Raw genomic sequence first — 26,922 nt, 5'->3', positions numbered from 1 at the left:
CTCTGGCCAGACTGGACTCACTGCATTTCCTTTGTTTACCTGGGGCTGGTTACAAATGAATGGTTTCAGTACAAATGCAATATTATAGGAATTCTTTTTAAAGTAATGATGTAGTAATTACATTTGGAATTAGCCCCTGAGTGAAGTTGATACTATATTCTGGCTTAATATTTGGAAGTTCATTTCCCATGATCTTGCATTTGTGCCAGGACAATTACTAGTGATTTATAACTGATTTTTACTGGTTGCAGGAAAAAAGCTTCATTTCTCATTATTGTCAATGGTATGTTTTGATTTCATCCATGATACATGTTGGCATTGGTTGAAATTTTGATTTAGGTTGCAAAGTGGAAGTTGTCCAGGGTTATGGATCAGCTCAAATCAGTTTTCTGTATAGCATTAAGGATTAATCAAGGAGTCAGAATATGGGAGGACTTTTAATTCTAAGAGAGCTATTTATTATGAGTTGATTCTGCCTTTGAAAAAGGGCCTTTCCTACTTCCAATGATGGCCATAGTACACTTTATGTATTTTTAGCAAGATGTTGGAACTGTGTTTCCATAAACTGATATTTACTATAGGTATTGGTTTCTAGCAACAATAACATTCTCTCATAGTTAACGTTCTTGACAAGGTAATATTTGATAACATTGATAAGGTAAAATTTCTTTATCTGGTCTAATGATTATTGTAATCATGCATATGATTATTGTGTATATTAATCAGGGTTATCTAGAGAAAGTGTGTGTGTGTGTGTTTGTGAGAGAGAGAGAGAGAAACATATGAATGCATATGTATATATGTATGTAGAACCTCTGTATTATGTGTATATATGTACATGTAGGTCTGTGCATATGCACTTATATGTGTGTGTGTGTGTGTGTGTGTGTGTGTGTATATATATATATATATATATATATATATATATATATATATAGGGAGAAACAGACAAGACAGATGGACTTATATTCAAGAATTGGCTTTTGTGATTGTGGAGTCTGACAATTCTGAAATCTGTAAGGCAGGCTTGCAAGCTGGAAACCCCAGCAAGAGTTGATGTTGCCATTTTGAGTTTGAAGGCAAACTGGAGGCAGAATTCCTCTTTCTTTGGGCCCTGTCTTTTCTCTTAGGAATTTCAACTGACTGGGTGAGACCTACGTGCATTACTTTACTTGAAGTGTGCTAATTTAAATCTCTGTGATATTAAAAAAAAAAAAAAAGACCTTCCCAGCAACTACCTAGCACAGTGGTTGATCAGATGAGTAAGCACCATGAACTATCCCAGATAAGCATAGAATTAACCATGACTCCTTGAGTTCCTGGTCTTTAGGGACAATGAGATTTCCCTCATCTTACTTTTCATGGAGGAAGGTAGACCCCATATAGATATCCATGTATAATAAAATAAAACAAGGTTCCTTCCTTTCTTATTGGGATGTTTTTTCCCCAACACCTATTAGCTTTTGTTTAGCTATCACATTACTGATGGAGATGAAGTAGAAATGATTGCCCTAAAACAATGCTTCTCAAACTTAAATAGGCATGCTAAAAATAATGATTCACATTCAGAGGGTATAGAATGGGGGCTGGGATTATGCATTTTTAACAAGCACTCAGGTATTGCTGTCCCATGCACCACACTGCAAGTGATGATGTCCTGTAACTTCAAGAATGCATTAGAAGAACACGGGAGAAAATGAGCAGAGTGTCATGACCTTTACTTAAGAAACCAGTCCCATCCAGGCAGGATCAGTCATTTAGATTTCAGGATCTATTATTTATGATACCTCTTCCCAAGAAGTTTGAGAGAGCAATACCTGATTATCCCATGGTACTAAAATTATGGAAGAATAGAGAAACATCAGAAACCCTCTAGACTAAAGATGATGGATTTACTTCATGGAGTGCTTCACTTTGGGGGCTTGGGCAGGCTGTTGAAACCAGAAAGCATTTCTCTCCTATTGGACTTAGCAGGCCAATCGCTACCTGTGAGCAGTGACTTTGCCTCTTACTAACTGTGTGACCTTGAAAGCAGGGAAAGGAGAGCAGTACTTGTGAGCACCTCCATATGCTAGGTACCCTGCTGGGTGGCTTTGTGTTTTATCTTCAGGAGGAGGATGCTGGGGAATCATGGGCCTTATTCCATGAGGCTTAGCTAGTGCATTTAAGAAAGGTTCAAAGCTGAGAATTAGAACCACGTTTGTCTTATTGTTCCAGGACTCCATTTCCCTATTTGTTACTGGGGCATAGGAGGCATTCTTCCCTCCCTGCCTCCCAACACTGTGTGAAAAGTACACAGGGTGACAGACACGTGTCATGTGCAGTATCTCATGGGTCATTCATCCAGGTGTGTTTAGCTTCTTAGTCATGAGTGTCAGGGTTGTATGATAAAGTAATCTTTTTATTCTGTTTGTTTGCCATCTTGGACTGGGACTCCGTAGAGATAAAAGGACATTGACCCACCTACCTTGGAGAGAATTAATGCTTACAGAATCTGTGGTTTCCAGCAAGGGCAGCTTATAAGACCCTTTCAGCTTGTGATTTCTGATCCTTGATTTTTAGATTAAAAAGAAGCATTGTTGACACATATATCAAACATAAACATCTGGGAAGTAAAACAATAAAATCAATCTGTTGTAACAAAACAGATCACTGTGATTCAGACAAGGCTTTGTTTGAACCAAAATGGCGGAACTCAGAGAACAACAGATGGGCTGGAGTGACTGACACCATGCCCCAGGTGGGGGCCAGCCTCTCATCTGCAAATCAGGCAGGAAGATGCTGACCTCTCTCTCTGTTTAAGACTCAGGTGGGCGCTGGCCCGTTCTCAACAGCCTCTGGTCAGGGCAGGATATGATGGTCACAGGATGGCCTCCAACACTGAGGTTTCCAGAACATTCTCAGTAACGGGCTTTTCTCTCTCCGTCCAGCTTGCTGACGATCAGGGCCTCGTCCTGATGACCACAGTGGCCATGCCCGTGTTTAGTAAGCAGAATGAAACCGTGAGTATGGTGGCCCTCCTTTCCGCTCGCTGCTGAGAAGGTTGACTTCTCAGTCAAGCTCTGGTGATTTTTTCCCCTCTAAGGATAGAGGGTAGACAACTGTTTCTTAATGTTTCATCCTACCAGGAGAACTGCTAAATCCAACATCCCTGAGAGGAATTGGAGTAGGTATCAGCTTAGTGTTGGTAGCACCTCAGCCCCTTCCCAAAATGTGTTAAAAGACCAGAGGAGGAGAAGCCCAGAAGGACCCTGGATTATGATGGACTGACTTCTCTTTGATGTATAGTCAACAACTTCGTATTAATTTCCTAGGGCTGTGGAAGTGAAGTCCCACTAGCTGGGGTGGTATACAGAATAGAAATTTATTCTCACACAGTTCTGAATGCTAGAAATCTGAAATCAGGTGTTAGCAGGGCCATGTTCTCCTGAAGGTTCTAGAGAAATCTGTTTCCTCATGTCTTCCCGCTCCTAGACTCTAGTGCCACTTAGCTTGTGGTAGCTTCTTTCCACTCTGCCTGTTTTCGGGTGGCCATCTTTCACGTACCTCTGTCTCCTCTCTCCTATAAAGAGACCAGTTACCCAGGTATGAGATTGAGGACTCACCCTAAATCCCAGATGGTTTCATCTTGAGATCCTTAACTGTTACATCTGCAAATGACCCATTGCCAAATAGCATTCCATTCTGAAGTTCTAAGAGAGGATGAACTTATGGGGGCACTCTTCAAATCACTTCAACCCTTAGAAGAAAGAATAGGCCAGGTGTGGTGGCCTATGCCTCTAATCCCAGCAGCCTGGGAAGCTGAGGCAGGAGGATCGCCAGTTCAAAGCCAGCCTCAGCAACTAATTGAGGCCCTACGCCATTCAGGGAGACCCTGTCTAAGAATAGACAACAGCAATTTACTTATTCTTCCTGATGGCTCTTCCGACATTGGACATTCCAGCAAATCACTTGCAGCTCCCTGCCTTCCAAGCTAGGACCCTGGAGGCCTATTTCTTCACCTCAGTCCTCAGTTTCAACTTGCTGATAAAATCTTTGGGGTTATTATATCTCTGCCAGGCCATTGAGCATCTTTCTCTGAGGCACCAGATGGTAGTGTAAATTGAGAAAGCAGTTACCACCATCATGTCTGTCTTATAAAAAACTTTCGTAAGAGAAACCAGTTCGTGATGAGAGTTTCTAACCGATGATCTGGGGGTGCCTCTTCACGTCAACTTCTAATTTTCAGGAGGGAGGAAAGGGAGGGGACAGAGCATCTTGGTATGAGTGTGTGTTGGGGTGGCCATGGTTGATGTTTGATCTGAGATGCTGACAGCGATCCATGGCAAGGGTCTTGTCACAAGGTCCTTTTTCTCTTGCCAAGTTAACTTGCTGTTATTCGTTCCATGTTTTCAACAGAGATCCAAGGGCATTCTTCTGGGTGTGGTTGGCACAGATGTCCCAGTGAAAGAGCTGCTGAAGACCATCCCCAAATACAAGGTAACACACAACCTAACTAAGGAAATTAGAGCCACGAGGTGCCAGGAGCCTCCTGTCCACAGAAGTAAGGCTCCAAACTTCCCTTTAGAGTATGTTCTTGCCACCATCATAACCAATTGCCTTGACCTTGGACCATCTGCAAAGTTACTTAACCAGTATTTTTTTTTTTAATTCAAATTGCCCCTATTTTTCCTTAGTACCTCCTTTAACCTCGTATTAACAAATCAATGTGAAATCATAAAATGTTGCTAGCCAAGAAGGGCAGCATTTCAGATCAAACATCAACCATGGCCACCCCAGCACACACTCTTGTATTTTTCTCATATACACATGGTATTGACGTGACTGGTTTGCTTTGCAAAAAGACAGCACAGAGTTCCTGGACCCCACGCAGAGAATTCTGTCAATTCCTTAATGGAGAAGGAAGCCAATCAACAAGCAGGAAGGAGCATCCCCTTAAGGTGGAATCCAGGCACTTAGGACTGCTCTAGGGCCCTCTAAGTATGGGTGTGGTTGGCACAGATGTCCCAGTATGGGGGTGTGAGAGGGGTCAGAGCACGACCCCCAGTGCTCATGGGCAGAGGTAGCACTGACTCAGGGACATTGGTTGAGAGCACATGTATTCCCTCCTCCCCCAGCACCAAGATGACCGGCTGGCCCATCCCCATCTGGGGCCCACTCATAGATTAGTGAGAGTTCCTTTTGCCTCCATTTGGAGAACGGCCAGGAATCTGGGATTGCTGGCTGCCAGGGGCTCCTTCCTAAGCCATCTTGCCTTATTTGCTAAGACCTGATTTCATCTCAGTAGTGAGGCCCATCAGCTTTTCTGGGCTTCAGGTAGAGGAAGACAGTGGCAACTCTGGAGATTTCCCAGATTTATTGTCGATGCAGTGGTAGGGACAACTCCCACAAACTCTTTGTTTTCCTTCTGTCAAACAGTGACAGCCAGCTTCATCTACTGAGACTTTTAAAGTTGGAGTTAAGTTACCAGATGCATGTAAGACTCCTGGTTGATCAAAACCTACATAATCCAGTGTTGGAAACAGTAGGTACCCAGAAACTAAAAGCCAGGGGTGGGGGGAGGGTAGACTTGGTTACCTTGAAAGACTGTAGACTCAACTTGTTTTGTGCCTGATAAATCAAGGAAGAATAAATATAATATGGAAACATTAACAATTACTTTGTGGGTCAGTTTTTCAAAGCTTCCAATACCAGGCAATGTGCTAAGCTCTGTATAGCATTAGGTCTTCATAATAGGTAGGTATTATTTTACCCCCATTTTACAGCTAAAGAAACTAAGGCATAGAAATCTTCAACACCTTGCCAAGTTTTGCAGCTTGCAGGTGGAAAAGCCATGCATGATTTTAGCCTCTAAAAACCCCAGTGCCACTAAGAAAAGTAAGAACATTAATAATCGTGATGGTTAGAACAATAGTTAAAAAGTTAAAATAAAATTATATCAATAGGTAAAATACCATAGAACATTTATTTATTTATTTATTTATTTATTTTTAGTTCTCGGCAGACACAACATCTTTGTTGGTATGTAGTGCTGAGGATCAAACCCGCGCCGCACGCATGCCAGGCGAGCGCGCTACCGCTTGAGCCACATCCCCAGCCCCATAGAACATTTATTGAACTTCTTTCTGCAAAGTGGGGTGTTATCCAAAGTACTTTCTATGAATTATTCCCATTTGAATCCTTATTCCACTTCCATCAAGTGGGTGCCATTTGGTCTCCTTTTTATTTGAAGATACTTGAAATAACTTTAACATTGCCCACCTAGTAAAAGATGAATGAAACAAAGCATACCAAGAGAATAGGGGAAGGTTCACTACAGGAAATTAACCGGCAGGGTTTGAAATGCCAAGCACTTGAGTTTTACGCTTTCCCAAGGGCCAGGCTCAAAATCAGACCCAGAAATAGCATGCATGGACCTAAGACATCCTTCCCTCCTCTGGTTACCGTGGAGAGCCTTGGGAAAGGTGTGCATGTCCACCAGGGATAACCAGGAGAGGAGAGCTCCAGGGAGCAGGGTTCGGTCTGGACCTTGCCCTTCTCATTAACACCTTGTAAAGATGAGTCAGTTCTTGGCTCTTGGGGTTTTCCCAGAAGATAGAATTCTTTCTTTCTCCCTCAACTTCATAGATTTTCCCACAAGCGATCAGACTTCCTGTAATTTTTATTAAGAATTCCAGACACCCCAGCAATAATTTCCAGACACCACGGCCTCTGTTACCATAACGAGCCATTTTATAATTGGGTTCACTTCATTAGCCCAAAGGCCCTCCTCTTGGAATGGAAATGCTCCTTTCCTCGGGCTGGGGTCTGGGCGGCTCCCGGCCTCCAGGGGAGCGGGCTTCAGGTCCAGGGCCCATTTGGCAGCCCCCTGTGCTGGAAGGCCTTGTATCCAATCTGTTCTCTATTACTCCACGGGACTGCACATGAGAATGGACAGGAAGACTGGCTCTATTTTGGATGAAACATCAGTTTGGGATTTCATCAACATATTGATTTGTGGCCAAACCCGAGGGTTGGCCATTGTCATATTATGAGCTTTTTGATTCTGGGACAGATTCACGCACAGAATGCATACAGAGGTTTGCAGAATTTCTCTTCTTAACACCTACATCAGATAACACCTCAGTGCCACCAACCCACAGACAGAACATTTTGATGCCATTTTCTCAGAATGTTCTGGGAAGGATTTTAACTGGATGGTTTTAAATGTCAGCAAGACTCTCAGGTACAAGGTGGAGAAGGTCTGGCTCTGCATGTGCCAGAGCAGATCAGCTTCCTTGGCTTCCTTTTGAATGCTGACTTCCAGTTTGAACTTTCCAAGATGAAAGAGATCAGATTTGACTAACGTGATAAATGTCTACAACACATGCAGACTTTAACTGAGCACCTGCCACGTGCTTGCCATTGTGTTAGGGGCTGTAGACATCCAAGATGAAAGAAGTGGCTTACTTTTACAAAGAAGAGGTTTGTCCTTGAGTGCTTTTTAGAAACAAGCCAGAGGAAGGAAGGAGAACTAGCTAGGGTTGGGAGGCAAGAAAGAAAGTCCAGCATTTTTATACATCAGGGTAAAGGTAGTAATGAGAATTTGTTCAGGGTTTTATGGGAATAAGGTATAGAAAGAAGAGAGCTGAGAGAGGGTCAGGAGAGACTTTTCATGGAAGATAGATCTGGGGCTAAGCAGGTGGCATGGTGAGAATGTGGGCAGCTGTGAGAACAGGTCTTGGTGGGAGAAGTAACTGCAGGTGGTGTCACTGCTGTGTGCCCTGAGAGGCAGTAGGGAGAGGCAGGCAGTTTGGTTACCTACCGAGGTAAGGGACAGACTCCAGGGATACCCGATAGACAGACCCACAGAAACTACCTGACATACAAAAGGGACTTTTGTGGGCTTTGCCCAGGTGAACCTCATGGTCAGAGTTACTTAGTCTTTGAGGCAGGAAGAGGAGTGAGACCTATTGTAGAAATCAATTGAATTAATATTGTGGTGCCAGGGTCGGGGAGCAGGAGTGAATCTGAAGAATATCTAGAAGGAAAAAGCAGAAGCATTCAGTGGTTATTTGGATTAAGGGGTTGGAGATGAAAGAGCAAAAAGAGGCTAAGCACGATGCTCTAGTTTTTCACCTAGGGAATCTGGGTGAGTGGTAGGGCCAGTGACCGGACCGGAAGGGGGCCTCTGTCCTTCTGGGTGAGCCCAGGTGCCCAAGGGATAACCAGGAACAGAGCTCCAATACCCAGCAGGAGACAAGGGAGGCAGAAGAGATGAGGAGGTAACAGCCCATGGGTGACGGGAGCTTCCAGAGGGAGTACAGAGTAAGGCAGAGGAAAGCCCTGGGGACAGAAACTGGGGGAGAATGAGTTTCAGGAAGGGACAGAGAAGATCCTACAAGAGGAGAAGGGTGGGGCTGGAAGCTCAGGGATCAGTGTCAGGGAAGAAGATTCGGGAAAAAATGATGCTGTAGGGTTAGACAGTTAGGAGGCCCCTGGCCACTGTCGAGAGAGGAGTTTGGGTGGCATCTTGAGGGATGGCAGGGGGGCAAAGGCAGAGTGTAGTAGCTTGAGGCCTGAAAGGGTGATGAGGAAGCAGAGATGGAAGTGAGACAGCGAGTGGAGGACATGAGGCAGGAAGGTCAGCTCTTCTGCACTCAGAGAGGGAACAGTGGAGCTCCACCTTGTAGAACTGGTGCTACGTTTGAGGCTTGTTCCCTTTTTTTTCCTTTTCTCCTAGGGAAGTTCTATTTCACTTCCCTCCATCCCAACCTCTCCTCCATATATATTAAAATATATATTTTAACCACATGGTAAGACCTTGCCCTCATGGAACTTGTCTTCTGCCAGAAGACGGTGGGTATTAAGCCATTGAAGACCTTGACTGATGCCTTGATTACTTAAGATCAACCTTACGAATAATGGATTACTATCATTCTGATAAATGCTATACGAGAAAAGTACAGATCATGGGTGAGGATTCCACCTTCTCTGGAGACCCACTAGCAAAACAAGAGCCAAAGTCGCGAACAGAAGGACACACGGGATACTATAAGCTGACTGTAAAATACCATTTGTTTGGTCTGATGATGAGGTTTGAATTTCCAATCAAGTACCACCTTTACCTTGAATGGAAAAAGCCAAACTCTCAAAGAGTCCTTTTTGACCCTCCCGGCCCATATTAAACTAGAATATAATCATGGTAATTAATGCAGTGTTGACTGTGTCTGACATTTTTCCAAGAGACAAGATGAAAAGAGACGATATACATCTCAAAGGATAGGAAATCTCTAGTTTATCTTTCACAGCATAATGAAATATACTTTTATCATTAGAGTCAAGTAGAATCTTATTAAGACTTGCCGTGCAAGGTAACTCTGGGAGAAAAAAACGTCTGTCGCCCTTGACAACCACGTGCATGTTTGCTTTATGTAATGCAACGGAAACTTTTAATTGCCAGTGTTAAATTCTCTGAAGTTAATTTCACATCACCTTGACGTTAAGCTAACAAGCAGACAGGGTCACTCCTGGCTTTTAAACTCTGTTGTCTGGATCATTTAAATAGTATCATATCCAAGAATATGAGTGGCAGAGAATTTAAAGCAAAATAATAGTGAGGGCTCAGATTTACTCCTTGGGGGGAAAAAGAGAGAGAGAGAGAGAGAGAGAGAGAGAGAGAGAGAGAGAGAGAGAGAGAAATTTTTATTTTCCTCTCCCTTTAAACTGCTCTGGAAAAAAGCGGGTTACATTTTCTTTTATTGGAGAGAGAGATCAGTATGGGTTTTATGCCAGAGGCCATTTTAATACATGAATGATTTGTAGGTAAATTTATTGTAGCCAATGGGTGCAGTCAACTGTGTAATAGAAATATTGTCAAAAAGCCGGGATTATTATTTAAATAAGTGCAGTGTTAAATTTGATTACATACTTTTTTAAGCTAATAAAACATTTCATTGCTCACAAACTATTTCCCATAGTCCCATTTAGTCAGAAAACATAAATTAAGTGAGGCTCTGCATAGAAAATTACCCCGGCTTTGTGAGGGTAGAAGCATGCAAGAAAGAGTTGGCAGTCACACAATTTAAAGACGAAAGGATATAAAGGGGTTGGCAGACTCCTATAGAGGCTGGTGGGGACACTTTTATCCTTGAAGAATTCCGGAAAATGACAGCCCAGGGGAGAGTGTGTTTGAGATGGCTCCTAAGGGTCTGGGATTTTAGGAAACCCAAAAGTGAGGCAGGGTGAGGATCCCTTCTTTATTTTTATGTAGAGAAAAAAATGCTGGATTGAAAAAAGCGCTGTTCACTTTGGACCTAGGGTCTTTCCAGAAACATTAGCCAGTTGGTTGTTAACAAAAAAAAAAAAAAAAAAAAGTAATTGTTTTTGTTTTAAATAAATCAAAATCAAGCCCTCTGATGCCAACGTGGGACTGTGACATTTTAAATTGTGCTATTTACGGAGCTTATCCTGTGACAGGTCTTCATTTCCACCAAATGTCAAGGATCAGTGCCTTGCATTCATTTTAATGAAATATTGTGCTGATAAGGGTTATGAATGCCAAGTTTAAGCTGTAAATTACTAAATGTCGGGCTGCTTTCTGCTTTGTGAATTCGCCAGGGAGCAAGCTAATGAAGGTTTCTCTCTCGCTTCCTCTTTACAGTTGGGGATTCACGGTTATGCCTTTGCAATCACAAATAATGGATATATCCTGACACATCCAGAACTCAGGCCTCTGGTAAGAGAAATACTTGTGTCTGCATTTCTCCCTTTTGTGATTTTACAAGACTTTCTTCAGTTCTATGATGATGGTGCTTTACGGCAATTTTCCCTTTAAAACTACACGATTCATAATATTGTAAAGGTTAATAGTTTATAACTAGTATTTTGACACATGTCGATAACATAGGATAAGTATTTTCCCTATTATGTTTTTATCTATAAAGCCACATCTATCTAAGTGCATTTATGTATTTATTTCAATAATGATCTGTGAACATCTGGAAACTTTTGTTTAACCCTAGACAGCTTGAAATCCATTTATTATAGATACTTTTTATACAATAAATGGACTCTCATACTCAAGCCTCAGACCCACTATCATAAGTCGAACTTAATACAACAAATTGGACCTCAGGATTCCTAAAAGTTCATTCCAAATTACATTGTTTAAACCCAATGCCTCATTCATAGAAGCTATTTAACACCTTTTGTGTTGAAAGCAAGATGTTCTTCGTTTCCTTCCTAAGTTATCATGCCTAGTAGCATTGTTTGGTGACCTGGTATATAAACCACTTTCTTTCTCTCACATCTTTTTCAGTTTCTCTGAGAGCAGGGTTAGGCCAAATCTAGGTTAGCCCATGGCCAGCAATTCTGGCCCCTGGATAGAGGCTCCCTAGATCCCTGAACTAAAGACAGTAGAGTGTCAGACAGTAGCTCGGCTTGTAGGGAAGGGGCCAGATCCACTGGAAAGATCTTCTCTGGACTCTGGAGGGACATTGGCAGCAAGGGTGCCATCGGCTTGCCATCCTGGGACTAGGTACAATATGTTGCAAAAAGGACATCCCTCTGGTTTTGTGTATGTGTATTTAATTTTAAAGAAGATCTAAAAGTATGAAGAGTAATACAGTGAACAGTGATTTAAAGAAGGTGTAAGTCACTTTCTTTAGCAAACACACATACACGCGTGTTCATAAATGCACACATACTGTTCATCCCATGTCTTTCCCCCTTTCATCAGAATTAGAAAATAGCAGCAGAGCCTGCTATGCAAATATCTGTTGGCAAAGTGTCCTGGGGACCAATGCGTTTCTCGCTTGCATCATTGTTTAGAAACAGTTCATGTGAGAGCTCCATCATCATCCAACTTGCTCTAATCGCGCTGGTATTAATGGAGTCATGACCACATCATGTGGATCCCATATGCATGCTTCCCGACGGGTCTTATGGTAACATTTAATTGCAGCAGTCTTTTTTTTTTTTTATCAGAAAAAGACTGAATTAACTCGTTAGCTCATTTCAAATGTAACTTAGAATTATTTAAAAGTCTAATGGAAAGGACTGATGATTTTTAAATCACATTTAAATCTAAAGACATATTTGTATCTAAACAGCTTGGGACATGACCCATGTCTAGGCTGCCTTTTTGGGTTTGTTTAGGTGTTATGTGTTTGGTGAGCTAAGCATGGGCTCCCAGGCTTTTAAACTCCAAGTTGGAATGAAACAGAGTTAAAGAAATAATAAAACCTGAAGCTTCTCCAGTGAATAATTGACTTCCTATTTATTGTCTTTTAAAGAGGGAATGAAATGGAACCAGATGTCAGAAGTCACCCAGGTAGCTCCCTCTCTCTGCAGCAATGGAAATGGTCAGCTGCCCCCTGGACAGCCTATTCACACTGTCTGTCTAGTCTTTGTATCTCCATCTTCTGGTCATGAAGCAAATGGCTTTTTATAGCTAGTCCAGCTGGTTTGCTTTCCAGAGTTGTGACGACTAAGGGGGTACTGAAAGGTCCCTTAAAAAGCAGGCCATTCAACTGACACTATTCATCTCTTGATAGTAGAAATGCACATTCAAGTCATTTCAGTTCTTATTACTGTTCAAACACTGACCTGTGTGGCTTCACCAAAAATGGTACCCAGAGTCAATGTGCCATATATGGGGAGGGGAGGCCCAAGAAAATGCCCCACATCTCACTAGTGAGATGACAGGATGAACCTGTTACAGTTGACTCATGACAAGGACATAAGGAATGGCCAGGCCAATAGACCATCTGTCCCATTCATCTGGACCCTGTCTCTGACTCTGAGCCACCAGGTGTTTAGGGAGAGGTATCACACAGAACAGGGGTTACATGAATTAGCCCACTTGAACATGATCAATAAGTGTAATTTGACTCTGTCCCAAGTTTTGCATTTTCCTCTTAAGCAAAAGACTTTAGCAAAGTGGAAGGAACTCAACTTTAATGTCACATTGGTCATCCTTAGTTTCTAGTTCTGATATATCCCTGCTCTATGACTTCAGGCAAGTTACCCAGCCTCTCTGAGCATCATTTGTCCCTGATAAACCTGCCATAATCAGAATGTATGTATCATTGCTTGGTTGTTAGAATAAATGGAATAACACAAGCCAAGAATCTGGGGTAGCAAAGCAGACCCCAAGACACCTTGGGGTCAGTGGCGGTTATTCCGGCACCTTTTGTGTGTGTGTTATCCTGGTTGTGTTGAACTCTATTCAGTCACTCTAAAGCTTGGGAGGATGTGGTGGTGAAGGATGCTTAGGGGACCTCTAAAGGACACATTTGGATTTTTCAGTTGGTGTAGAGTGCTATAATAAGCATTGGCAAGGGCCTCATGGGTACGTGTGCATATAAACACGTATGTAGATGCAGAGTCTCTAGAGTCACATGGTTTGCCCTAAGCAAATAATCTTGGTCTCTTGTGACTTTGTCTAAGCCTGGCTTTCCCATATCTCGGTCTCAGGTGTGGTTCTATAATAATCTTGGCCCACTCTGGTCCACTAATAGACATCTGTACTATGGGAGCCTTGCTATGTGAAGAAAGAACTGGGTTTTTTGTTTGTTTTAGAATAATTAGAAGCCATAGAAACTGAAGAATGTTGTTGATGCTTAAAGGTCAGTTTGCATTGGGCACAGTGACCCAGGCCTATAATCCCAGTGGCTCAGGAGGCTGAGGCAGGAGGATTGCAAGTTCAAAGCCAGCCTCAGAAAAAGCAAGGCACTAAGCACCTCAGTGAGGCCCTGTCTCTAAATAAAATACAAAATAGGGCTGGTGATATAGCTCAGTGGTGGAGGGCCCCTGAGTTCAATCCCTGGTAGCAAAAAAAAAAAAAAAAAAAAAAAAGACTCAGTTTGCATGGATACTCCTCCAGGGCCTGGCATGGATGGACATGCTGCTAATTTGTACCTATATTCATCACTTATTTCTACTTTTCTGCTAATCCACTCAGCACCTGTTAGGGACTCAGAAGATAAAAGATTAAAGGGCTCCTTCAGATTCTCTGTTTTTACTGTGTTATGGTTTGGATATGAGGTGTCCCCCAAAAGCTCATGTGAGACAATGCAAGAAGGGTTAGAGGAGAAATCGTTGGGTTGTGAAAGCTTTAACTCAATCAGTGAAATAATCACCTGATGGGATTAATTGGGTTGTCATTGAAGGCAGGTGGGGTGTGGCTGGAGGAAGTGGGGCATTGGAGGCGTGGCTTTGGGGGTATATATTTGTATTTGGCTAGTAGAGATATCTCTCTTTTCTTTCTGATCACCATGTGAGCTGCTTCCCTCTGCCACATTCTTCCGCCATGTTGTTCAGCCTCACCTAAGAGATCTGAGGAAGAAAGCCAACTGTCTACAGACTGAGACCTCTGAAACTATAAGCCCTTAAATAAGCCTTTCCTCCTCTACAATTGTGCTGGTCATGTCCTTTAGTCACAGCAGCAAAAAAACTGACTAAAACACACTGTCACTTTGGGTTCTTCTGGAGGATGCTAGTGCTTTCTGGGCTTCCTTTAGGGTGGTATCTACAAGGGGCATAAATCCACTCTGGCCAAACTCTGGAGCTCAGCTGTGAACAGCCAATTGCAGGCAGCTTCCCTGACTGGTCCAAGCAGGGAGTCTTCATTCAAGTCCCACTTGCCTCTTCCATAGCCCAGACATATAATCGAGTCCTTACTATCAATGGACGTTCCCCTTGGTTCTGGCCAAGGCTGCCAGATTAGCACGGTGGGTGTGAGCATGGGGTTGAGGCCAGCCTGGGGAGGATGGAGCAAGCTCACTTCAAACAACTCATGTTCCCTCTCCATCTGCCACTGAAGTTGTTTCTGCCCCTGCAGCCAGAGGAAAGAAGTGGGTTTCTCTGAAGCACAATACCAATATTTTTCTAATTTGTCCAATAAAAATCTTTCCCCAAAACTTAATGTTTGGCTTGATTTCATCCAGTATTTTCTTTCGTCTTGTATGATTTGGGTGTGAATCATGAAGTGTCTCCAAAAACAGCTCAGACATGAGAACCTTACTCAGCAGACCCACTCTGGTTTAAACCGCAAAGTTGCTCAAGGACCACTTTCCCGGGGTAACCAGCCTCTCCATAGTCCTGCTCCAACTCTTTCCCAATCACTCTGTCCTTGCCACCAGTTTCTGACTTTCTGATAGATCCACCCGTGTCCATTCAATGAGCTATTGAATGTCCTGATGTGAGCAGTTCTGTGTTAGACTCAGGGCTGAGGCAGCTGAGCCCTTTTCTGGTGGGCTAGGAAGCCCTTCCATGGATGGGGGCTGGCGCTTTTTCTCTGGATGGAAGGAACTCAACTAGCATAGCAAGTGGGATCAAAGTTACACCTCGAGGAAAGCTTCTTGTATAGGTGTTTTGGTCAGCTTTTTTTTTTTAAATTTGTTATGTATGACAGCATAATGGATTACAATTCATAGTACACATATAGTGCATAATTTTTCATTTCTCTGGTTGTTCACAAAGTAGAGTCACACCATTCATGTCTTCATACATGTACTTAGGGGAATGATGTCCATCTCATTCCACCGTCTTTCCTACCCCCATTTCTCCTCCCTTCCGCTCCCTCCCCCTTTCCCCTTTGCCCTGTCTAGAGTTCATCTAATCCTCCCATGCCCCACCACCACCACATTATGAATCAGCATCTTTAAATCAGAGAGAACATTTGGCATTTGGTTTTTTGGGATTGGCTAATTTCACCTAGCATGATATTCTCGAACTCCATCCATTTACCTGCGAATGCCATGATTTTATTCTCTTTTCATGCTGAATAATATTCCATTGTGTATATATACCAGAGTTTCCCTATCCATTCATCCACTGAAGGGCATCTAGGTTGGTTCCATAGTTTAGCTATTGTGAATTGTGCTGCTATAAACATTGATATGGCTGTGTCTCTGTAGTAAACTGTTTTTTTAGTCCTTTGGGTATAGACTAAAGAGTGGGACAGCTGGGTCAAATGGTGATTCCATTCCCAGTTTTCCAAGGATTCTCCATACTGCTTTCCATATTGGCTGCACCAATTTGCAGTCCCACCAACAATGTGAGTGTGCCTTTTCCCCCCACATCCTCACCAACACTTATTATTGTTTGTAGTCTTAATAGCTGCATTCTGACTGGAGTGAGATGAAATCTTAGAGTAGTTTTGATCTGTATTTCAAAAATATGGAACGCTTCAGGTATTTGTGTGTCATCCTTGCGCCAATCTTCTCTGTTTCTTTCCAATTTTAGTATATGTGCTGCTGAAGCGAGCACTTAGCTTTTTTGCTGCTGTGACTAACAGGATCTGACCAGCACAATTAGAGAGGAGAAAAGGTTCATTTGAGGGCTCACAGTTTCAGGGGTCTTAGACCATAGAAGGCCGGTTCCATTCCTCAGGGCTCTTGAGGTGAGGCTGAACATTATGGCAGGACAGTGTGATGGAGGGAAGCAGCTCACATCATGATCAGGAAGCAGAGAGAGAGACTCCACTTGCCAGATAACAAATATATACCCCAAAGCCATGCCCCAATTCCCACCTCCTCTAGCCACACCCTACTACTTCAGTTATCCCTTAGTTAATCCCTATTAAGGGATTAAATCACTGATTGGGTTAAGACTCTTACTGCCCAATCATTTCTTCTCTGAACCTTCTTGCATTGTCTCATGCATGAGCTTTTGGGGGGCACCTCACATCCAAACCATTAACAGTAGTTATGACGTACCTGGATATTTTTTCTTCATCTGTACCATTCTCTAATAATCAGGCTAAAGATATTTCAGGGTATGGTGACTGTGTACGTCTCATTTTCTTGGTCTTTGTTTATCCTTCATCTCTTGGAGCGCTATGAATTTTTCAAAGGAGCCCTGAATATGTCTTTTTCTTTTGCCCAACAGGGCATGGGGTAGTGGTGGGGAGGACTAGGAAGGTGCCACTTTTAGCATGACCTACATTTTTGTTTGTTTGATGTTCTATCTGCCCCTCCCTTTTACAACAAAAAGACATCTACATTGAGGTCTTTCCCAACAAGGAGGCCAGAAATGTGGACCTGTCAAACTCCCCAGGAGAATACAAAGCAGATTCCCTTCCAGCTGTCACAGGGTTCCACTAGGATCCTTGGACAGTCAAAATCTAGGACTCATTTCCACAAAGCCCACATTGAAATCTGCCCAAAGCTGTCTTCTCTGTGCCTGCAAGCCCAGGAGACAGGGAAAGATGCTGGAGGGATTCCATTTGAAATGAAAGTCTGACAGTCACATGGGCCACTGTGTGATGAGATGGGAGGTGGCAATGATGGCTAGGGGATTTACATTCCTTCCTTTGACATTCATTGAATGTTCACTTTGCTCTGGGCCTGGGCAGGCTGCCCACAGAGGTTACATAGATGTGCCCCCAAAGAAGTCAAATACGAAAGGAATGCATAAGATAAGAGTTTAAGAGTTTAAGGAGATGCAGTTGTTTTTTTTTTTTTTTTTTTCCGTCACTGCTGTGGATCTTGGTATGTTTTTCAAGCCTTCCTTGACCCCTTTTCATGGGACAGCCACTGAGTGTTGTCCATATTTTAATGCTTTGTGTCATTAACTAATGGAAACCTAGGTTGCAGGTGCCTCAGAAAAGTCCAGAGGCTCAGGGAAGGACAGAGGGAAGGGAGGCATGGGAGGAGCCCCATCTAGGAGGCAGCTCAGATAACTGTGAGTGCCAAGCTAAGGACTTGGGATGCTCCAAGCAAGGTCAGTATGTTACAGACAGGAAGCCGAAGCACAGAATGAAAATGTGACCTCTATAAATCCCACAGCTGTAAAATACCAGAACCAGGAGCCCTCACCCAGATCCGTTGAGACGTCTTAAATTCACTCTGCTATGCTGGCTCTTTAGAAAGTGGGAGGGAGAGTGGTGGAAGGGTGAGGGCCACCCAGATGCCTGGTCTGTGCAGCCATATGGCTGAGAACCAGGACAATCCTAGGATGGTTATAGTTAGAATCTGTCTAGACTTAGCACTGTCCAGTGAGAACACAGTGGAAGCCACAAACTTGAGCTGCCTGTGTAATTTAAAAATTTCCTAGTAGCCACATCTAAAAGAGTGAAAAAAAAAAACAGGTGAAATTGAGTTTAAGAATATATTTTATTCTGTATAAAATATTGGTGTACAAAATATTGGTGCTTCAAAATATAATCAATATACAAATTATTAATATGATATTTTACTCTTTTTTATGTGTATCAAATATTGAACCCAGAGACATTTAACCGGTAAACTACATCTCCAGACCTTTTTCATACTTTATTTAGAGACGGTGTCTCGCCAAGTTGCTGAGGCTGGCTTTGAACTCGCAATCCTCCTGCCTCAGCCTCCCGAGCTACTGGGATTCAGGTGTGCACCATGCCTGACTGATATTTTGCATTCCTTTCATACCAATCTTTGAAGTGTGGTGGAAATACAACACATCAACTCAGACTAGTATTTCAGGTTCTCAGGTGCCACATGTGGCTGTGCTCTATGTAAGGGACAACACAGGTCTAGATTGTGACCAGACACTTTGGATCTTTCTAGATAAAATAGATAACAGGACCTCTTTTTCCTTAAAGTGTAGTAGGATAAACTCTACTAACACCACTGCTGCCCTGTCACTTATGTTATCCCGGAAGTCTGTACTAATAGTCTGTGGTCAGTCAACCTCCTCCTCTGTGGCTACTGCCCCCTGCCATGCTGTGGCCTCTCCAGCCTCAAGGGATAGAATGAGAGGTTGTCTCCAATTGAAGTGAAACTGGTTTCATGACCAAGGCAGATGGGCTTCCAAGTTTGACCGGGAAGCTCGGGCCACTTCAGTCATGTGGGTTCATATATAAAGCAGATTTGTCTATTTATTTATTTATTTATTTATTGGACAGGGGAATGAACTCAGGGATGTTTAACCACTGAGCCACATCCCCAACCCTTTTTTGCATTTTTATGTAGAGACAGGGTCTCCCTGAGTTGCTTAGGGCTTTGCTAAGTTGTTAAGGCTGGCTTTGAAATTGTGATCCTCCTGCCTCAGCCTCTGAAGCCTCTGGGATTACAGGCGTGCACCACCACTCCTGGCCAGGTTCAACTCTTAAACAAACTGTACCTCAGAGGCCAACAGGTGGGAAGCATTAGCCAGGGGAAGCCTGAGTTCTCAGGTCCTCTAGAACAGGATCCTCAGGCATCAAAGCCATGTCTGACGTTCTGGAAAACTCAAGCCAACTCTCTAACAAGGCCAAATTCTGCAGATAATGGTGTCATCTTCCTAACCCGTTGGAGCATCTACCTATGCTTCTGGAACTCAGTACTGCAATTCCAGCCACCACTGACCCTTCTCTACATCACTCCTTGATTGCCCCTATATATTAATTCTGCTTCTTTGTTCTTGTACATATCTTTGATCTTTGTTTTTCTGTGCCCTGTTTGCTACATTGGTTATGGATAGGCCCTGTAGAAGATTATCAAATACATTGATTGACACACGGACATGCTGATCAATGGAAATACACTCATACCATGCTTTAGTCCTCTCATGTGGTACTAAGTTCACATTCCCATGGGTATATGTAAATATATGTAGAATCATAATTAGAGAGTGCTTATCAAACACAAGGTTAAGTAGGAATTTAAAAGGTAGGGGCACTGTCTGAATTCTTGCCTAATCAAGGTGACTTAGTTTGAACAGTGGGTCATGTGAACATTCTATAGAATTAAAAAAAATTTTTTTTTAGACTTGAGGTCTGAATGAGATCTTTATATAATTATGATATCCTCCACGGTGGCCCTTTTGTCCCCTTTCTCAGCTGTCTCCTGCTTCAAATACTTGTGCTTGCTCTCCTCTAGCAGATGCACCATGACTGCATTTTGCTTGTCTTTTCCCAGCTCAATTGTCTCCTCAGAGTAGCGATGCTCTATCCTCATCGCTCTCTGGCATGTCCCCTGCTATAGTTTCCTTGGGTCACTCATCCCTCCGAGGTGCTTAACTTCTCCCTGTTACACGCTGTAGGACTTCACTATGTAAAGCGGGTAGTCAGTAAATACTAGAATTATTTCAATGGTGTTTCCTGGACCTGACGATTAGAGCCTGGGTGCCAAGTTCCTCCCATACATAAGAGGTGCAGGTGCCACACATTCTTTCATCGAAGATATATGGAGCTCTTGCTATGTCAGGGGCTCTTTTCTTTCTGTCCCCCTCCCCGCCTGCCACCCTCCTGCTTGCCTGCAAACATTCATCAGGTGGTTCCTTGCCTCAAGCATGGTACTAGCTAATGGAGACCTACAGGCAGGTAGAGGAAGTCTCTGTTTAAAAGAAGCTCATTGCACAAAGCCAGCCTCCTTGCCCTCAGCAATCAGGTTGCTAATGAACTGAAGGAAACTGCCCAGTAGGTGGCGCACAGGTACCGCCACGCGCGGGTCCCGGGCAGCCAGCCGGCGACTGGCCAGCCCTCATGCAGCCTCAGAACGGCCCAGGTGACCCTGCCTAGGCCTGATCTGAATCCATCTCGTTGTTTAAAAGAATTAAGTGATATTTAATAAGTGTATCTTCTCAGGGGAGTGTGTTCTCTGAGGAAAAATAAATAAGATGGTGTGACCCCATTGGAACCAGCCTGTAACTTTTAAAACACATCATTTAGCCAAGAGCCCTGAATGCAGCCTTCTTGCTGAAATTGTTGACAGCACTGTGTGAACTGCCCAGTTTGGACCCTTGAGTGACAGCATGTCAGCTCTGGGAAGGGAAGTGACACCTCCTGTTCTTGAGGACTAGGGAAGTCAGTAGGTGCTTGGAATTCTGTCAGCAGTATGTAGGTTGGGTTCTGCAAACCTCAGAAAGCCATGCCTCTGTGTTTTGTGAGGAGGGGTGTGCTTGGACACTCTGGGAATAATAGATGGACTAGGAGAGCCAGTGCCATACATTCAGTGTACTTTACTGATATCCTCTCGGTACTGGACATGGTGTGTAGGGGATCAGCAATGACAATGTATTTGCTACCTATGGCGTTAAGGGACTGGCTCTGTGCTGAGCACCCTACCATGCTATTTCTTGTATGTTGTCATAGCATCCTGTATGTGAGTGCTTATCTGATCCACAGACAATATGTGTTTTAATTAAATTAAATAGGTAGATGTATAAAGGAAGGGGGAGAAAAAGTCCCTGATGCTTTAGTCAATGAATGTGTTTGTCATAAAGTAGATGTGGGCCATTCTTCACCAAAAAAAAAAAAAGAAAGAAAAGAAAAGAAAAAGAAAGGAAGGAAGGAAGACACTGACAAAGTGGTTTTTCATGTAATTTAACTTATTAACTTATTCAGTGGAAAGAAGTTGCCCCCGTTCTGTGTTCTCAGGCTCCCCGAGGACGTGCCTCTGAGGTGGGGCCTCCCTCAGCCTCTGCAAACCTCTCCCCTTGCTCCTGGATCCTGATCTGCATGCAACATGGGGTGCAGCTCCTCAATCTGACTGTGGGTGGGGTTTGTGGGGACACCCACAAGAAATGGAGAGAGGATGAGGGTTAGGACATGTGTTCATCCTGGTGTCCTCTGGGACAGGCTGCTCCCAACCTAAAGTCACATAAGCCTGCCTGTCTCTGTGGCCTTCTTGTTCTGGTTCATGCATCTGCTCCTCCTCTGTCCCTTCCTGCAGAGTGGGAGAAAAGGTCCCCACTGTGTCCACCTTCGGGGTACTGCACCATTTCTGTAGTTTTCTACATCCTACTCTCAACTTCACGTTGGCTTCTTTATTCAATCCTCCTCAATTAACCAGCTTGACTGTGCCATGAACTTCCTGCTGGGGTCTTGACTAAAACCAAGGTAGGAGGAGTTGGGAGGTTTATTTCTCTTAAGTCATTACTCTGCCAGGAGAGGAATAGAGCACGAAGAAAGAAAGAAGGAAGGATGGAAGGAAAGGGAAAATGGAAAGAGGGAGTTCCTTTGCTTATTCATTGAATAATTCATTTATTTGCAGCCATTGTAGTAACAGTGGAGAATTTCCATATACCCTTCCAATACATTCCTCTTTTGTTCAGTGATTAAGATTTGGTATCTATGGCTTACAACCAAAACAACCTGACAGATTCAGCGACGGAATCCCACAGTCTGGGAACTACTGCTGGGCATGACTGTGATCCCTCCACTCAGGAAGCTCACAGCCTCACATCCCCAACCCACTCCTTTTCTGCAAAAATCTCTTCCCCTTGATCCCCCGCCTGGCCCTACGTCAGCCCCAGAGAAATATGCTCCTGTCCCACCAGGATTCTCACTCCAGCCTTTGAATTTGGGCTCCCTAGTACATTGCAGAACTATCGTGACACATCTGGTCTTTCCCTGTGCTGCAAGGAACCTGTAGATGCAGGTCAGATTGCATTTTGCTCACCCTTGCATATCCAGGGCCTGGTGCAAAGGAGGTACAATGACAGATGAATGGAGAGAGAAGACCCACTTATAAGAAATTGAGTGCACCATGAAATACCATGTTATCAGGCTCCATGGGTGGAAGTACTGGCAAGAAGTAGAATTTATAAAAGCACTTGTTGTCTAACTGTGCACCATGTGGCTTGGGAACCCTGCTGCATGCTGGTTTACCTCCTATAAGCCTGAGGTCATGACTTCTGACACAGTCTAGCATACTTGGGAACACAGACAGGGGACCTGGATGAGTAAATTGCTCATTTCTTTTTTTTTTTTTTTTTTTTTTTAGTGTCAGGGATTGAACCCAGGGACCCTTTAGCACTGAGCCACATCCCTAGCCCTTTTTTTTGTATTTTATTTTGAGACAGAGTCTCATTGAGTTGCTTAGTGCCTCACTGTTGCTGAGGCTGAACTCATGATCCTCCTGCCCCAGCCCCCTGAGTCACTGGGATTACAGGTGTGTGCCACTGCACCTGTTATGTTATTTTTTTTTAAGTTCATAAATAAATGGATAAATAAGAAGCATGACATACTGTGGATAAGCTCTCCAAAAGGATATGAGAAAACACAAAGTAAGAAGTGGCACTTCCTGTAGTTGAATATTCAGGTTTAAACTGAGCCCTGAGGGACGAGAAAAAAAAAAAATCTCTGTGCAGATTATGGAGACTGGTCCAGGCTGTGGGAACAGTTTGTGCAAAGACCCTGGGGCATGAAGATGTTCACTATGCCAAGCACGGGAATCTGCCCGTAGATTTAGGACAAGACCTTCAAAGAACGAATTTTATTGACAAGCCTCTGCTCGTACTGCACTTAGCAAAGCAGTCACTGCTGATGTTGGCTCTCCCCTCCTCTTAGCCCCCACCATTCCTGCAAGTACAGCCTGGTTCAAAGCTGCCAGCCCCTGGCGCAGGCTCTGGAGTCCCTCTTCCCAGGCATGCAGCGACCAGATGAGCCAAAGAATTAGCATCCCTCCACCAAAGACTGATGAGTGCTGCCGCCTCTCAGGTGGGCTATTTCCCAGGCATGTGACCTTCTCTGGGAGCTTTCCCGGTGGGTTGAAGCTCCAGTTGCCTGCAGTGGCAGTATGCATGATGATACGTCCTCTCTTCTCTGCCTTCCCATCCCTGGGATGCCATGTGTCTGCAAGTGTGTCCTGGGAACCCCTCTCTGATAAAAACCTTGCACTGGCATTTGGGTCATGGGACCTGCTTCTGAGAGAACTGGACTACTATTTCTCTGCAAAATGATTTGCTCTAGACTAGGCTTTCAAACAGTCTGAGTGCACCCACATAGACATTGACTTTAACACAATGGCATCAGGCTCACTTTCCCTTCAGTTTCGGCCCCTGCGTGTGCATCTCTGTCACACTGGGCTGCTTGGAGAATCCACATCTGTATTGAGGACCACCGGGAAGCATGGCTTTCTGCTGTTCTTGATCCAGAGTAGGCGTTGCAAGGATGTTTGGTTTAGAGATAGGATACTCTGTCGCTTTATTGTTTGGCGAAAGGATTGGATGAGAACAGCTTTCCTTTTCTCTGGACCCACTCTGACCCCTTGTTTTACTAGATTAATTTCATATCTAGAATGCCCCATCTTGGATGATGAATTAGCAATAAAAAGCTCATCAAAATGTAATTACAGGCAATGTGTTGAATAATGATCTCTTAAAAATTCCTATAGATTTGTCGGCACCTCCCCTCCCTCCCCGCTTCGGGGAAATGAGCCTCAGCTGCTAGCTACTAGCCCGGGCTCAGGAATGCAAACCCTAACCATACTTCGAGGCTGAGCCATGAGTGCTGGCTTCTGTCATTGCCCAGTGTCATCTCATTGATCAATTGCTTTTCTCCATGCAATGCACATCTTTATATAATTTAAAGGGCCATCTCGACGGGGGTGGGAATACACAGGAAGTGGAAGCTCAAGGCAGAATGAGACTCTTCACCTCCTCCATCTGCAGCAGGCTTTTAGGGGAGAGTTATTAATTAGAATGTTAACTACCCAGACGATAACAAGCAGACCAACAAGAGAAAACCCCGAGAAGCAAGCACTGAGGTGTCTGTAACTGCAAATTCCAAGAAACTTTGAGACCCTGTCTCTAAATAAAATACAAAGTAGGGCTGGGGATGTGGCTCAGTGGTCGAGTGCCCCTGAGTTCAATCCCTGGTATGAAAGAAAGAGGGGGGGGGGGGGGAAGGAGGGAGGGAGGGAGGAAGGAAGGAAGGAAGGAAGGAAGGAAGGAAGATAAGAAATGGAGCATTAGGTCTCTAAGAGGATCTTGCTTCTGTCCAGGGAGGTGAACTTGTACTAGAAGATAACCAAGGGGTCCTGTGAAATCCTACAGTTGGGACTCACAGAAGAATATTCAAATATCCCAACTGTGTGAATGCCCACACTCATTTGAATAACTGAAGAATTCAATCATTTGAATGCCAATGATTAGTCTTCTGAGTTTACATTTTTGAAAGACTTTGCATCTGAATCCCCATGAGAGCATTAAATTGCTATCTAATTAGCAGTACCAAATTATATATATTTAGAAGATAATGAAGGGTTTGAAGGCTGTTGGAATAACTGGTTATACATTTAAATGAATCACTAGAAATTTGTTAGTAATGTGTGGAGTTTCTTTTATTTCTTGCTTCTCTCTTTGAAGTTCAGGAGACCCAACCCTCGCAGGGTTAAGTCTGGTAGCGGTAAGATAAAGGCAGATGTTTTTAATTATTGTAGCTCAAACCCCCAAATAATTATAAGCAGCTGTCATTTTTACATAATCCTGAATGATAAGACCTGAAGAATGCAAATAAAAATGTCAAGACCATGGGCTTTGGGGGCAGAATAATTTGATTCCCATCATACTACAGGACTGACCACCACACCTCTTTGAGTTCTTGCTATTATGCTCTATTCTCAGCTTCTATTAATTCGTGATGAGCATTTCCAAACACACGTCTCAGGTGCCATTTCCACATTATGTATGGATGTTTGCCAAATCATTTAGATGATTGAGGTAAGAGAGCAGTTTGGCCACACCAGGCAGAGCGCTTGCTGAAAGTTGTTCTTGGAATGGAGTCTGCCCCTATCCTTGTCCCAGTGACCCCCTTCCTCCATTAGGTGGCATGATAGGATTATACCTGGTGGCATTTCTTTGGCCTGTAGCTATAGATTTCATTGGATTGCTTACATCTGTGCACCATCTGTCCAAGGACAAAAATCTCAAATGAACTGGACTGCCAGCTCCAACCCTGGAGGCTCTGGGTTTGGGTCCCAAATCCAGTGCTTTCTGTGCCTGTTTCTCCCTGGAAGGGTGAGGGGAGGCTGAGGAGCAAGCCAAGGGGACAGTTAGCATAGTCACACAGCTTTTTCCACTTGGACCTCATGACAACCAAACTAAAGTTCATCTCAAGGGACACAATTCAGAGCAAGATGAGCTGAATCCCACTCAGCAAGTACTAAATCTAGAATATCAGCTGGAAGGAAGGCTCTCTCTCTCTCTCTCTCTCTCTCTCTCTCTCTCTCTCTCACACACACACACACACACACACACACACACACACACACACACAAAATTCCAAATCACATCAAAAGCCCAGGAACCCCTCTGCTAAAGAATGTTCAAGGCAGATTTAAATAGAGGCAGGACCTGGCTTGGCAGAACTGTGCCCGAACAGAGAGGATTGCCCAATGAGCTCAGCTGAATTCCTCAGGGATGGGAAGTATAAACAGATAAAAAGAAGAGAGAGATCAGACCAGGGTATTTATTTAAAACACAAAACCATTAGCAAAGATCACTCTCTCTCCCCATCAGAAAAATGTAGGGATTTCAGAAATGTCTTCTGAATATATCAGAATCGGTTAAGCTATTGGAATTCTCCCCCGGAGGGCTCTCCTGGAGCCTCAGACTTGTTAGTGACACCCCAGAAAGAGGATCTGGAGGCGATAGGAAGATGTGACAGCATTGTCTGACACCCAGAGCTGCAGCAGGTTTGATACTCATGAGGCCTGGAGACTCCTTACATGGAGTCCATGCTCACGGATGCTCAAATATAAATGTATTATGTTTTTATATATTTAAGGAAAAGGTTCCTTTGAGAGTTGATCATTTGAAACTCAACCCTGCTAAATTCTAGGGCTATGACAGATGGCCATAGGGCACGCTGTCATTATGTCCTTCCTGTGGCGTCAGGACACACCACAGGCAGGCACCTGGCAGTTCCAGAACAGTTTAACTACCTGAGTAGTTTGGTCATCACGAGGTCCAAATGGAGCAGAGCTGACTCTGAGGCCTCAGAGATGTCTGGCTCAAACCTCCGCTCAGTCACTATAAACTGTGTGATCTCAGACAAATTACTGAATCTCCCTTGGTTTCCCTCCACCGAACAAAGGACAAAAAAAATGGTGCCTTACTGCTGGGGACTTTGATAAGGACTAAATGAGTAAATGCTCACAGGATGCCAAACCAGGTCAGGCACATAGTTCCTATTTTGTGCATTTCTATGAAATGAATGCGCATGCTAATTGGTTTATTACTTATTGATGAGGA

The 26,922-nt window shown here is 43.7% G+C and overlaps 1 protein-coding gene across 2 annotated transcripts in view; it reads left to right on the top strand.

The window, feature by feature from the left end:
• The window catches only part of CACNA2D3 (calcium voltage-gated channel auxiliary subunit alpha2delta 3), an 890,062-nt gene that overhangs the window by 651,122 nt on the left and 212,018 nt on the right, over positions 1-26,922 (top strand). For both annotated transcript variants that reach the window (XR_014021224.1, XM_081287674.1), the window contains exons 14-16: positions 2,931-3,002; positions 4,399-4,479; positions 10,643-10,717. Coding sequence is in view for 1 of the 2 variants with exons in the window: in XM_081287674.1 (XP_081143800.1) it covers positions 2,931-3,002; positions 4,399-4,479; positions 10,643-10,717 (228 nt within the window). In the remaining variant the exon portion in view is untranslated. The remainder of the gene's footprint in view (positions 1-2,930; positions 3,003-4,398; positions 4,480-10,642; positions 10,718-26,922) is intronic.

Source organism: Spermophilus citellus (assembly GCF_964194105.1).
Source record: "Spermophilus citellus genome assembly, chromosome: 3".
Classification (NCBI taxonomy): domain Eukaryota; kingdom Metazoa; phylum Chordata; class Mammalia; order Rodentia; family Sciuridae; genus Spermophilus; species Spermophilus citellus.
The sequence above is the reverse complement of the archived record's forward strand: the minus strand, read 5'-3'. Positions and strand labels throughout refer to the sequence as shown.